Below are 13113 nucleotides of genomic sequence, written 5' to 3' on the forward strand. Positions count from 1 at the left end.
AATGCATACTATTTGGTACAAAGTTTACAAGTTGAAATGTATGATGTACAATGATTTTTACACACGAAAACCATGAACTCACTGAGCTTTATAAGTTGACTATAGTATGCATCTCAGGGCCAGGTAGTTCGAGATCGGATAAGAGCAAAGTACACGCTTAGAAAATTGCTACTTATCATTTTATTTTAGTCTTTTGACGTTATGTTTATCTTTTGTAATGTAACCCAGTATGAGATGGGTTAGAACTTAAGTAGATTTTTGAACGGTTCAAGGACCTCCGCTGTAAACAGTTCAAACGGTTTTATGTTAGCCGTCTTTTGGAATTTTTACTTAAGAATTTGTTTCAGATTACGTGACATCTTCAAAAAAAAAAATGAGGGTGTTACACTTTGTATACAACTTTTATATGTTTTGTGAAGAGTAATGAGAATGGTATATTTGTTTTTTTCATAAATGTAAGTACTTTTTTTGTTCAAAAAATGTTTAAAGACTTGATCGTTTAAAATATGAAAGTTCATTAATTTTTTTCGGACTTTTTCCACTAACATAATGTATTTAATAGATTTTAAAAAGTCCAAAGAGTTATTTAACATGTTTTATAATGTCTAATGACTTATTTAACAAGTTCTAAAATGTCCAATGATTTATTTGTTACAAAATATTGTCCAAAGACTTAATCATTTCAAACAGTAAAGTCTATTGGGTTTTTTTGGACTTTTCTCTTTAAACAATATGCATCAATAAACAATACTTCATACATAAAAAATGATTTTTAAAAGTTTTTTGTTAAATAATTTATAATATAACATAGATATAAATAGCAGAATATTTCATCAAACCTAAAATAAATTATATTATTTAAATTATAATAAAACAATTATAAATATTTTTTTATTAACGTGGATATCCAATTCGTTATGCGAGCCGACTAATCTCAGGACGACCACTTATTTTGCAGATAGTCCGAAGTCACTGCATTTGAACCTCCGTGGTCACAAAGAGATTTTTATTCCTCTTTGGATTTGAACTTGAGACCTTCTGATTTTTTTTACCTTTAGGCTTTAGAGTCAAGCTCAAACCAATCAAACACCATTCTTATGGTTTATAAATATTTCTTTTGGGTTCTTTATGAAATAGATTCAAATTAGCAAGATATGTTTAACAATTAAATATAATTCATGTTTTTATCTTTAAATTATTTGGTTATTCTTTTGAAAAATAAAGCCCTTTGCAACCGCTTTGAATTTGGCTTTCCAAAGAATTCATGTGCACTAAAATCCAAAGTTACTGTTGATATTTAATATTTAATATATATATATATATATATATAATATACGTGTGAGTGCCCCAAGATTATATTAAATCCATATCATATGTTTGGTTTAATTTAAATATATATATTAAATATTGAAGGCTAAACTTAATCGCGAAGATTTAAAATCAGAATTAAAAAGCTTACCATAAATTGTCAAACGGATAGATTCCAAATCGCCTTTCAAGAAAATCCCTTTCATACCCCCCCCCCCCCCGGAACCGACTCTACGCCCTTCAATTTTTATTCGCATCTCCAACCCACGATTCAACCCATAATTTCCGTCTCAATCTCCTCTTCTCCTTCCCCATACCCACTAATTTCTGCTTCCTTTCGAGCGATTTCTTGTTGATTTCATCTTATGACGTTCTGATTTGTGTCGACACATCGGGATCTGACGTTTTCAAAACGATGGTCGTGAACGGCCGTCCCTTGAAGAGGATGAAGAGGAGAGTAACGGCCGATCTCAACGATTTTCTCACTTTTCCCTCCGGCGAATACACGGCCACCGGACCTTTCAGGACAAGCGTAAGGGAGTTTTTACTGAGACACGCGCTCCTCCCTCCGCCGTCGTCTCTCCTCCCGCATCTGCTGACGTGGCAGATCCTGTTTCGAGTTGGGGAACAGAGGAGCAACGTGAATGGCGATGCGTCTGTGTGCCTTGATGTGGTGGAGGAAGACGTGACCAGATCTAGGTCGGTGTATTGCGATCAGTGCCGAGTCGTTGGTGAGTTTAACTCAACTCGACCGAAACGATTCAATTTTGACTCGGTCGTCTTTCGCCTGTTTTCTTGTTTGCCTTCTAGAAATATCCAAAAGAATCCGTTCGTCGTTTCATTTGCCAGCTGGGTTTGGCGGGAAAGTTGTTGATTAATTAATGATAATTATGATTACTTTCCCTAATCAAACATCATATAATAATAACAACAATAATCCCTACTTTAACAACAACAAATTAACAACTGGATAATTAATATTAATATTAATATTAATAATTAATAATTAATAATTAATAATATAAAGACATGGATGATGTGGGGCTTACCATGGGATACAACATAGATATGCGTGACGCTGACACATGGTGGTGGCTAAACATTAACGACATTCGTGGGTTTGGTCCATTACATTTATTTATTCTCTTTTATTTTTTGGTAATAATTATTTATACATTTATTTTGCTTACTTTTATTATGATCATACAATAATTAAAACATTTCAATTTCAATTGAATTGCTTGTTATGCCATGTGGGGTTGGTGGGTCATGAGTGTGTTATATGCAGCAGGCCAATTTTAATACGAGGTCGTATAGTGCTTTCTTTAAAGAAGATAAGGTGTCAGTACTTTCACCTGGATATTTTACCCTTTATTTCCCTCTTTTGTGCTTTTATTCTTTCTCTATAGTCATTCTGGTATCCCGGTTTACGCAAATATCACCACATACGAACCCCGCTGTCGCATTGTGGACATGTCAACACCAAAACACACTTTTTACGTTCTTGATATATGATGAACACATCAACGTTAAAACGTATATTTTATACATAATTTGATTTGATTATGACATTAAAGAATGAAAATAGCATTGCCCTTTGGAGATCTTATTTCCATTTTTTGTTTTCGTTGCAAAATCGGGACTCATTATCCAATAAAAATTAAGTGTTCTTGAAGAAACTTGAACTAGCAACCTCGTCTCGCTTTTTTTCTTCCAAATCTCTGCAATCGTTCTTGCTGGCTATTTGAATCCCTTTTGATCAAATCATAGTATACTATTAGTAATGCAAAAAAGAAAGGGTTTGATGTAAATGTATGTGGGTATGAAATTGATAGGGTTGAATTAGTACATGGGGTTCGTTTAGGAAATAGTTGTTTAGAGTTTTTTGTAATAAATGAAGGTTTGTATAATTGGATTTTTCATATGAAGGGTGGAGCGGTAACCCAGTCTGTGGAAAGAGGTACCATTTTATAATCAAGGGCGATGGAGCTTCCATTGGTGGCTACAACAAGTCATGTGCTGGTTGTGGTGCTTCTCTCCATTTGTCTGACTCAAGGTATGCTAATTTAGACTGTGATTTACTGACTTAAATTTGTTTGATTTTGTTTTGTTTTTACAAGGGTTAAAATCTTTATTACCCCATATTGTAAGGTGAATCTCGGAAGATATGAAAGATGTCATATGAATTCGAAACAAATAAATCAAAACCATTGATGATAAAATGGTGACATTTGAACTTGTAATGTATCCAAGGTCATTAGTATTTAGAGTTTAAAACTGCAAAGTTGAGGGTCATTTTATATGTATTGATGTTGAGGTCTTGCAGGTGCAAGTCATGCAACCATGTCATGACTACTAAAGATATTGAGGACTGGATGTATAACCAGCTGGATGATACCAATCATCTTTTACATGGAGTTGTCCATGTAAACGGTTACGGTCACATCCTCAGAGTCAATGGCAGAGAAGGCGGATCTCAGGTCCTCTCAGGCAGCCATATTATGGACTTTTGGGATCGCCTCTGCAAAGCACTTGGAGTCAGGTTAGCGTTTTCTTCGTTATGAAATTGTCGTTTGAAAAAGTTGCCAACTTCAGGGTGCATTTGGTATATTATGGAATTACCTATGTCAATTTAAAACCCTAAAACCTTCAACAATTATTTCACCTGCTAATCTCACTCTTGTTCATCCACTTCTATCTGCATACCAAACGCGTCCTTTGTGTGTTGTTCTGTGCACTTGGCTAATAGTTTTCTTGTGAATAGGCAAGTCAGCGTTATGGATGTCTCGAAGAAATACGGTTTGGAGTTTCGGCTACTTCACTCTGTCGTTAAGGGTCATCCATGGTATGGAGATTGGGGTTACGAGTTTGGTTCTGGAAGTTACGCTATTACTCATGAAGCTTACAACGACGCCATTGAAACCCTAGCAAATGTGCCGTTATCTACCTTATTATCACAAGGCCGTAAACCGAGAACACACTTGCAGGACTTGATAGCCTTTTATCAAATCTTATCAGAGGTGGAACTTGTAACAATTAGAGAACTCTTTCGTTACTTGACGACCTTATTACATGACGCTAACAAGAACCGCACAATGGTCGATTTTAGGACCCCCAAGAAGGTTAGATTAAGTGAGTCGAGGGTGTTATGTGTTTGGAACACAAGTGACATAGTACGTGTTGAGGAAGCAATGGTTAGAGTTCTACGAGCAGTCAGTGGTTCATCATGGGTCTGTTGGCGGTCTTTACGAGGGGCTGTTTGTCGAGTTGGTGAGCCTGAACTGTTGGATTACTGCCTTAAGGAACTAAAAGGGAAACAAGCAGCTGATGGTATGGTGGTTAATGCCCGAGCCAATCCGGATTCTGGTGCTCTTGAATACAGGTTAATGCTTCCTCCAAATTTGCACTTGCCATGTTTATGTTGAATCTCACGGAAATAAACATTCTACTCTTTGGGGTAGAGGCTAAGATCCCACCATTCGAATGAGACATACTGGGTTTGTTTGGTTTGGTATTATGTTTATGTTGAATCTAGCTGAATTATTTCAGCCTTTCTACTTATTGAGGTAGAGCTCATTTCAATATACATCCGACCCTTAGATCCCAAATCTGGGTGGGACATACTCTGTTTGTATGGTTGGTTTGACAAGTTTTGTAGGACGCCAAAAATCTAAATGTTTTAATATACTGCTTTATACGACTTCACTTTATATGGCTTAACAATTGTGTGTCCTATGTAAATGTATTGCAATGAATTGAGCCGACATTTTTGGAGTCCTAACAAGTTTTGAAATAGAACATCGTTTTAGTTTTTTATGACATCTTTTGGGGAAAAAAAATGTCTTTGTAAAAAGATGTTGGTAAGAGGATTCTCACGAGTGTTGGTAGAAAAGGTAATGCGACACTTTATTAGAAGAATGTTATAAAAAGCTTGTTAGAATTTCAAGAGCGTCGTATCAACTTATTGTAATATATTTACGTAGAAGATTGGATGCACAATTATTTGGTCCATAAATTTAAGTCATATAAACTGGTTTGGTTTATTTTGAATCGAGCTGATGAGTGATTTCATCAACTGATACAGGCTTGAACCCGGTAGTGCGCATTTGAGCTATGCCACCAACAATCACCCGATTGTTAGTAGCCCGTCCGAAGATCATTTGTTGCGGGATCTAAGATACTTATATGAAGCTTTACTCCATCCTCAATTGGACACAAATCATATGCCCATTACAAAGAGGAACACAGCAGTAAGCTCAGCCATGAAGATTCTCGATTGCAAACAGTTTGTGAAGAACTACCACCCAGAATGCTTCTTCTCAAAAGCAAACCCGTATTCACTTATAATCTCGTGTAAACTCGAACCGGTGGAACAAACCGAAGAAACCTTCGTGAACCCACCTCCTGAGCACATAATCGTTTCCCCTAATGCCACCATTTACGACCTTAAGGTAGAGGCATCGAAGGCTTTTCAGGAAGTTTATTTGATTCTGAGAAGATTTCAAGCAGAAGAGCTTGTTGATTATAGAGGTGTTGATGAATCCACCCAAATCAAGCTTCTGTTTGGGTCGAAGATCGAAACGGTTGGTGTTCGTGGGAAGTATGTTGGGAAAGGCTCGCTAAGTAAGTTCCGAATGGAAAGAGGGGTGGAGACATGGATGTTGGATTGTAGATGTGGAGCCAAGGATGACGATGGCGAGAGGATGCTGGCGTGTGATGTGTGTGGCGTATGGCAACACACACGGTGTGCCGGTATCCTGGATTCCGACGTGGTGCCGTTGAAGTTTGTTTGTTATAAATGTGATCACGACGACAAAATGGTGGATTCAATTGGCCTTGTGGGTGGCTGATAATTTTTGTAAATTCTTTGGTATCTTTATTTTGATTTTGGTGCAGCCTCTGCAATGCAATACTTGCCCTCCATCTTTCTTTTTTGTTATAAATGGAAACGGAATGAAAAGATCAAAACAAACTGACTGAAGCCAAAAGGGTGTTCGATAGTGATATTTCAAAGATGATGTTAAAGAATCAGAAGCAAATGGTATATATATATATATATATATATATATATATATATGTATAATATTATTTTAATCGAGTCTTTTTCGGTAAGTGAAGATGACAACTTTTTTTTGGTAATCGTTTATTGGTTAAATTGTTGCATATTATTTTAATGTACTACACTCTTATCGAGTAAAGTAAGCAGTGGCGGATCCAGAAATTTTGGTTATGGGGGTCGGAATTGAAGTAAGGTTACGTGTCCACGTGGTTGACGATGTCCTCTACGTAAATAGTTTCATCTTATTTATCTCTTTGATTAGGGTGAAAATTCGTAAAAAAACAAAAAGTTGACAATTCATCATCAACAAAAAAACCCAGACAGTAACAATTAATAATTAACAAAAAATTAATAACTATACATTAACTAACAAACTCGACTGCTAGCAATTCATGGTTGACAATTACTATAAAAAATAAATTATATAAAAAATTAACAATGAAAGAGTTCATAGGAAGTCTTCTGATGTCTTTTTTATAACAGTAGCTCGATTTTAGGTGAAACATGTAATGTTAACTATAGATTTGGCAGCTTCAGACAAGGGTTTGTTTCTTCTTTCCATCAATATCATTTTGTTGGGAAGTTCTAGATGCATAAATGTTATGAGAAATACCCTTGTTTGAACAAAAGTTATCCATAATAGATTTTTTTTTTAATTTAATTCCATTGTCACTTCTCAAAGCCCTAACAGAGGAATTGTTTCGAACTTCCACTCTTTTTATGAACCGAATGTTTTTCTTCGGTTGCCTTACTTTTGGCAAAAAGAAAAATGACCCAAGTGTATCTTGAAAATTCTTTAATGATGACTAGGGTATATCTTTTTCCACCCGGACTTATAACATTCATTGGTCCACACAAGAGGAGTAGAAATTGAAAAACAACATTTAGACTTGAAACTGGATATCGAATGCTTCCCTTTCTTACAAGGTCCACAAAGTTTGTGTTTGTAGAAATATAAAGAAGCAAGTCCTCTCACAAAGACTTCTATGAGAAAGTTCATTGATGGTTTTAAAATTTAAGTGAGATAGACGTTTATGCCACAACCAGTTTTGTTCAGAGAAAGCCTTAGAGAAGAAACATATGTTTTGAGCAGATAGAGAGCGTGCAGAAGACATGTCAATTACATAGACATTGTTTTTACGAAAATCAGACATAAGTTCAGTGTTCTTAGAAGAAAGAATAGAACATTTATTTTTCAGGAATTTGACAGAAAAACCTTTATCACAAAGTTGACTGTTAAGTCCTTCCACATAGGCAACTTTGTCGAAGGTTGTAGACCCATTTGTTAAAATTCCATGACCTAGAGTGGATCCTTTGAATTATCACCAAAAGTAACAGAATGACCTATTTTTGGAACAAAGTCTTTGAGCAGAGAAACATAACCAGTCATATACCTTGAACATCCACTGTCCAAGAATCATATTTGGGTATGACCTGGTCCGATGATTAGTGACTAAACACCTATAAAGTTATGGGTTTTTTAAGAGCAAGATAAAACAAGATATAAAGTAAATACTTAGTGACAAGGGAAATTTTAATATCTAGAGAGAAAGAAAGGAAACATGCATGAGGATAAGTCTTAAAAAGGATTTTCTCATAAGATTATCTTGAAATAAATCTTTCTGATGAGAAACTTTTGGATATTTCCAAGTTTCTAGAAACTTTTTTAAGATTTAGAAGATACTTTATTGAGAAATTCATAATTTTGAGTTGTTAATAATGTTATCAGATACAGGGATATAGAAGAACATATAATGCATGTTTTTAAGGAAGATAAGAATTCTATGGAATTCGAAGATTTTCATCATTTTGCCTTCTATTGTCCAAAAATATGAGAGCTTATCCGATAATTCAGAACAAACAAAATGATGAAAACGAAGATAGATCATCCGATCTTCTAAATAGAAAAAGGATGGGTTTTTGAAGACCTAAAGATTCGGATAAGATGCCATGATTATTGGTTGTGGAAGTCATTTTGGATCTTGTTTATAAGTTTAAACAAACCGCTCGATACCACTTGTTGGTCCTAGGAAGTAATAGCTTTCACAGGAAGTGTTTGTAGAGAGGGGTGATGAATACAAACACAATAGGATTTCACATTTTAAATATTCGTTTTATAACTTCTATAAAAATATAGAATTACAGATTTGTTGTGAAAGTTAGGAAGGTAAAACTTGTGATCCTAAACAATCCGACTTTGATAATGTAACACCCGTGTTTTTCTTTTATTTATTTGTTTTAGCCTTGGAGTCCTCTCAACTAAGAAAATTTGAACTTTGAGAGCCGCATGGTAAATTGTATTTTATTTAGAGGTTAAAGTATGATGAAAGGAATTATATTGACTTTGGGAGGGAGTCGGGTGGCTCACCGTGTAGCTAAAACCGCATGGGAGATGCTTTAGTTTGTGTTTTGTTGCGGTTGGGAGCACCCTTAAGGGTGGAAACAAACAGAAGCGAACAGGGCTTCCATGCGGCTTAACTCGCATGGAAAACCACCCAAGTGCGACTTGTGTGATCCGTGTGCGGCCAAACGATGGGAACGGGGCTTTCATGTGGCTTAAACCGCATGAAACCCGCCCAAATTATATAAACCTACATATGCACGACTAGATTTCTTCTTGAGTTGCACTGACATTCATCCCCGGTTCATTATTCCTTTCTCTCCTCATTTACCCTCTCTCACTTTCCCCAAGTTCCTAACTACCTCAAACCTCCATCTTTCCCCTCATTTATTTTTCTACCAAGAGTTCCATTAAAGGCTGATTTTGTTGGAGATTTCAAAGGCTCCATTCATTGTTTCTTGTAAAGGGTCAAAGTTTGGTGCCAAGTTCATGATGTCCACTTCATCTTCTAGGTTTTCTCTATAAACCTAGTAGATGAGTATAAAATGCTTTGTAAAAACCAGATACATGTCTAAATGCTTGGTTTACTTGCATTTCTAACTTCATATCAAGTGTTAGTTCATAAATTGGTGATTTGGTTGTGTTATCTCATTTTTAGGGCTTTTATGCATAAAATGAAATTGCGCCTTATGATTTCGTATTTATTGTCTACCCTTGATCATACTTGCTTTAAAAGATATTTCATAAGGATTGAGTAAAGAACTTGGAAAATAATATATGGTGTATTTTGAGACATTATTGACCTAGTTTTGAGGTCATTGGGGATTATTTTGTAAACATGTTTTGTACTTTGGTTGGACCACTAATTTAACCTTGGTATGGGAAACATACTTTATTATTTTAATCATATAAATAGTTCTACTTGTTATTTTATATGTTGGGTGGAATCTTTGAGTAGGCGAGGGTTGAGTCATAAAGTGTTGTCTTGGTGACACATCAGGATCCCCGTCGCTTGAAGTAATGCCTTGTAGGTAGTCTTTAAGTATGTCGGGCCTTGTGGTGATATCTACAATTAAAGACACTAAGGTCATCCGTTTCTTAAGGTGACATGGGTCTCCCCAGTTAATCCCAATTAAATGTTATAAATGTTTTCAACCAATAAATTGTGTTTGTTATGTTATGTTCATGCTCACTTGGCTTTTTGGCCTAACCCTTGTTTGTGTCGACATGCATCTCAGGTACCAACGACATGATTGCCAAGAAAATTTGATTGGCTTGTAGAGTGAGCTTGGGGAGGATTTTGGGGCACTAAGCAAATGTTTGACCTTTTGATGGTTTGGGTTGACAACCGATTATAATCTAGTTCTTTGAGGGTTAGATTAGAAAGTTGTTAACCTCAAACCATTTATTTACAATTTGTAATTTAATAGTTGTATATTGTTCCCTTTTTGGACAAGCTCGTATCTTGATATATTATACCACTATTCCACTTTATTTATGGAATTTTGTAGTCCTTATTTTTTGGGGTGTTACAGTCAAATTTGTTAACTGAAAGAAAGGGAGAGAGAGAAAGGTTCTCTTTCAGATCCGACAAACAAAGGATGTTATTTGGAGGATGACATCGAATTTACTTCAGAAACACTCTTAAGGTGGTTGTTTTTTTCAAAATGGGTGAGTTGCAATGAATGCCAAGGGTGTCATTTTATAGCCACGATTGCATTAAATACATTATCTTTTATGTGTGTTTTCTTCTGGTTGGTTGATCCATGTAACCTAGTACTTTTCATTTCTACCTTTGAGTTTGATATAGACACTATTTTTAACTTACTATCTCCTTTAATATGTCAAGCGAACAATAAAGCAAACAAAGTACCAATCATATGGTGTTTTTGGATTTGCTCAAATTGACATGTACATGTTTTCATACCAACGAAGGAAGCAAGTTGGTGAACCAAACTTGCTGGCCAAGTTTGTACTTCATGATTCGACTTGCTAAAATTAGTATTTGTCAGACTATTAGTTGACATTTTATCTTGTATTGATCTTCTTTCAACTAGTTGATAATCCAATCCAATTTGGTGACGATTTTGACCTCACTTCAACTAGTCTTCTATTTTGTTGAAGGTATTTCACTCTTAGTTCAATACAAATAGTTATAAACTTTTACAAGTAAAAATCATACCTTTGTCAGTATTCGATAAGTAAGCTACATATCATATTTTACCAGTTATAGACAATTTTTATGAAGTATACATCGGACGTAAACTAATAGTTGATGCATGCATGAATCTTTATCTGATAGATGACTCAATCGGATCAAGGTTTCTTGGAAGTTTTGATGAAGGCCAACTATAGAGAGAGACACATCCGATGAGTATTCGAGACTTATAAAGAGATCAGATAATATCAATACCTTATAAAGCAAAGAAAACAAGAATGTTATTTTCTAAGTTTTTGATCGGATGTCTATTAGTAATATTATATAGAAATCCAATGGTTGAGACCAACATGTGTATTTTTAGATGCACGGATCATTATGTAATCACCATGGTGTTCCACGTGATCATGTTAAAACATATGTGTCATTGTCCTAAAGTTCTTTATTAGTGACAAAATATGATTCAATGACCCAAATAATCTGCTAGTTTGATACATTAGTTTCTCCATTATATTCATATGAATTAGAGCTTATGTATATATGCCCGTTTACATTACGATTTGCATTTGAAACACATATCTTAACAAGTTTCAATTAATATGTTGCTTTACTGACTATTAACCTTGTGCAGATGCCATCTTGGTTGCACAAAAAGATTAATTGCAAGGGATTATAAACAATAAAATAAAATATGTCGATATTCACAAATTAATACAAATTACTTTTTTTTCTAAAATCATATAGGGGCCGTTTATCTAAATATTTACCCGGTAAGCTCTTACCATTACGAGTTAACATTGTAATTTATTTTACCAGGTAAGATTGTAGTATATCAAAATGATATTGTGTGCAACAATTTATCCGGTAAGCGCTTACCCGGGTAAGAGTCATCACATTCACTTACCGAGCTTCATCTTTATCATTGTTCTTACCGGATAAGATTTTTTACTCTTGCCATGTTTATCTGCTAATGAAAAATTACCCAGTAAGCACTTATTAGATAAACGTTTAGTAAACGGCCCCTTAATAGTAACAAAAAGAACATATAACAACAAAATTTACTAAACGTTGAGATGTATATTTCGCTATTTGCAAAAAAGAAAAATTAAATAGACACATTTGGATTGCAAAAATCACCACAGTTGAGATTTGTACATTTATATGGTCTTTTTTTCTCTGTTGATTTCTCGTTCACCGTTGGTTATATCCGAACCTAAAACCTGAACCAATCTGGTTCTAATGAGAAGTTATTATGAATATGGTAATGATAATTTTTTGGGATTAATTGAAATGATTGGACAATTTGATGTGATAATTCAAGATCATATTAGGCGCATTCAAAACATGACATTCATTATCATTATCTTGGTTATAAAATTCAAAATAACTTGATTTCTCTTTTGGCTCATAGTGTTGAAAATTCTATCATAAAAATTACCAAAGAGACTGATTATTTTTCTATAATTCTTGACTATACATCGGATGTGAGTCATCAAGAGCAAATGTGAGTTTAATCATAAGATGTGTGAATATGTCTGGTAATAAAATAAAAATAGAAGAGTATTTTCTAGAATTTTTAAAGGTTGATTGTTCAATGAATTATTAGATAAAACTGACTGTGTGGAATAATATGAATTTTTGGAGGGTTTTTGTTTGGAAGAGATTTTACATAGATGGAAGAAGCGTATTTTCAATTGTGAAGGACAATGAAAAAACCCGGCTTTCTACATAACTAAATCTCCCCCTAGAAACTTAGAATAAGTCACTTTTTTATATCATTAAGCTACTACTAAACAATCACATATAGCTGACCAAATAAGTTGTGAGTCTCATTAATCTTGTTAAGATGCTAACAAACATTCCTTAATCCTAACAAAAACAAAAGACGGCCGTAAATTAAACATCTGCCCTAAATTGTTGTGAACGCCTGGAATAGAATCCAAGTCAGATGGCTTAGCTGCTATATAAGCATAGCAAAGGGGTTCAAGTCTGTTTTTAGATTTGAACTTTAACCTGTTGTATATTTAAACAAAGTCGTTCCACCCATTTAATAACTGAGAACCCCAACTACATTTTTATGTTCAATTTTTGTTGAATGTTGTGATGTTAGGCTTTACCTTGTGTTGGTTAGAGAAAAGCGCGCACACACACGGGGTCTCCAATTTTGTGTTCCCATTACTTTTGGCATAAAGTTGCATGTATGCTTTTGAAGTGGATTACAAATGGATTCTTCTGAATTATATTGCT

At 34.7% G+C, this 13113-nt stretch overlaps 1 protein-coding gene across 1 annotated transcript; it reads left to right on the forward strand.

Moving 5' to 3' along the window:
• The first annotated feature begins 1525 nt into the window (after nucleotides 1–1525).
• Nucleotides 1526–6292, forward strand: LOC112502234 (PHD finger protein At1g33420). Its single transcript, XM_025106090.1, has 5 exons — nucleotides 1526–2039; nucleotides 3238–3364; nucleotides 3635–3850; nucleotides 4073–4690; nucleotides 5393–6292. The coding sequence occupies exons 1-5, from the start codon at nucleotides 1724–1726 to the stop codon at nucleotides 6156–6158; spliced, it is 2043 nt and encodes a 680-aa protein (XP_024961858.1). The 5' UTR covers nucleotides 1526–1723; the 3' UTR covers nucleotides 6159–6292.
• The last annotated feature ends 6821 nt before the right edge of the window (nucleotides 6293–13113 follow it).

The sequence above is a fragment of the Cynara cardunculus genome, unplaced genomic scaffold, assembly GCF_001531365.2.
Source record: "Cynara cardunculus var. scolymus isolate 2C unplaced genomic scaffold, CcrdV1 Un_Scaffold_1095, whole genome shotgun sequence".
In the NCBI taxonomy this organism is placed as follows: Eukaryota; Viridiplantae; Streptophyta; class Magnoliopsida; order Asterales; family Asteraceae; genus Cynara; species Cynara cardunculus.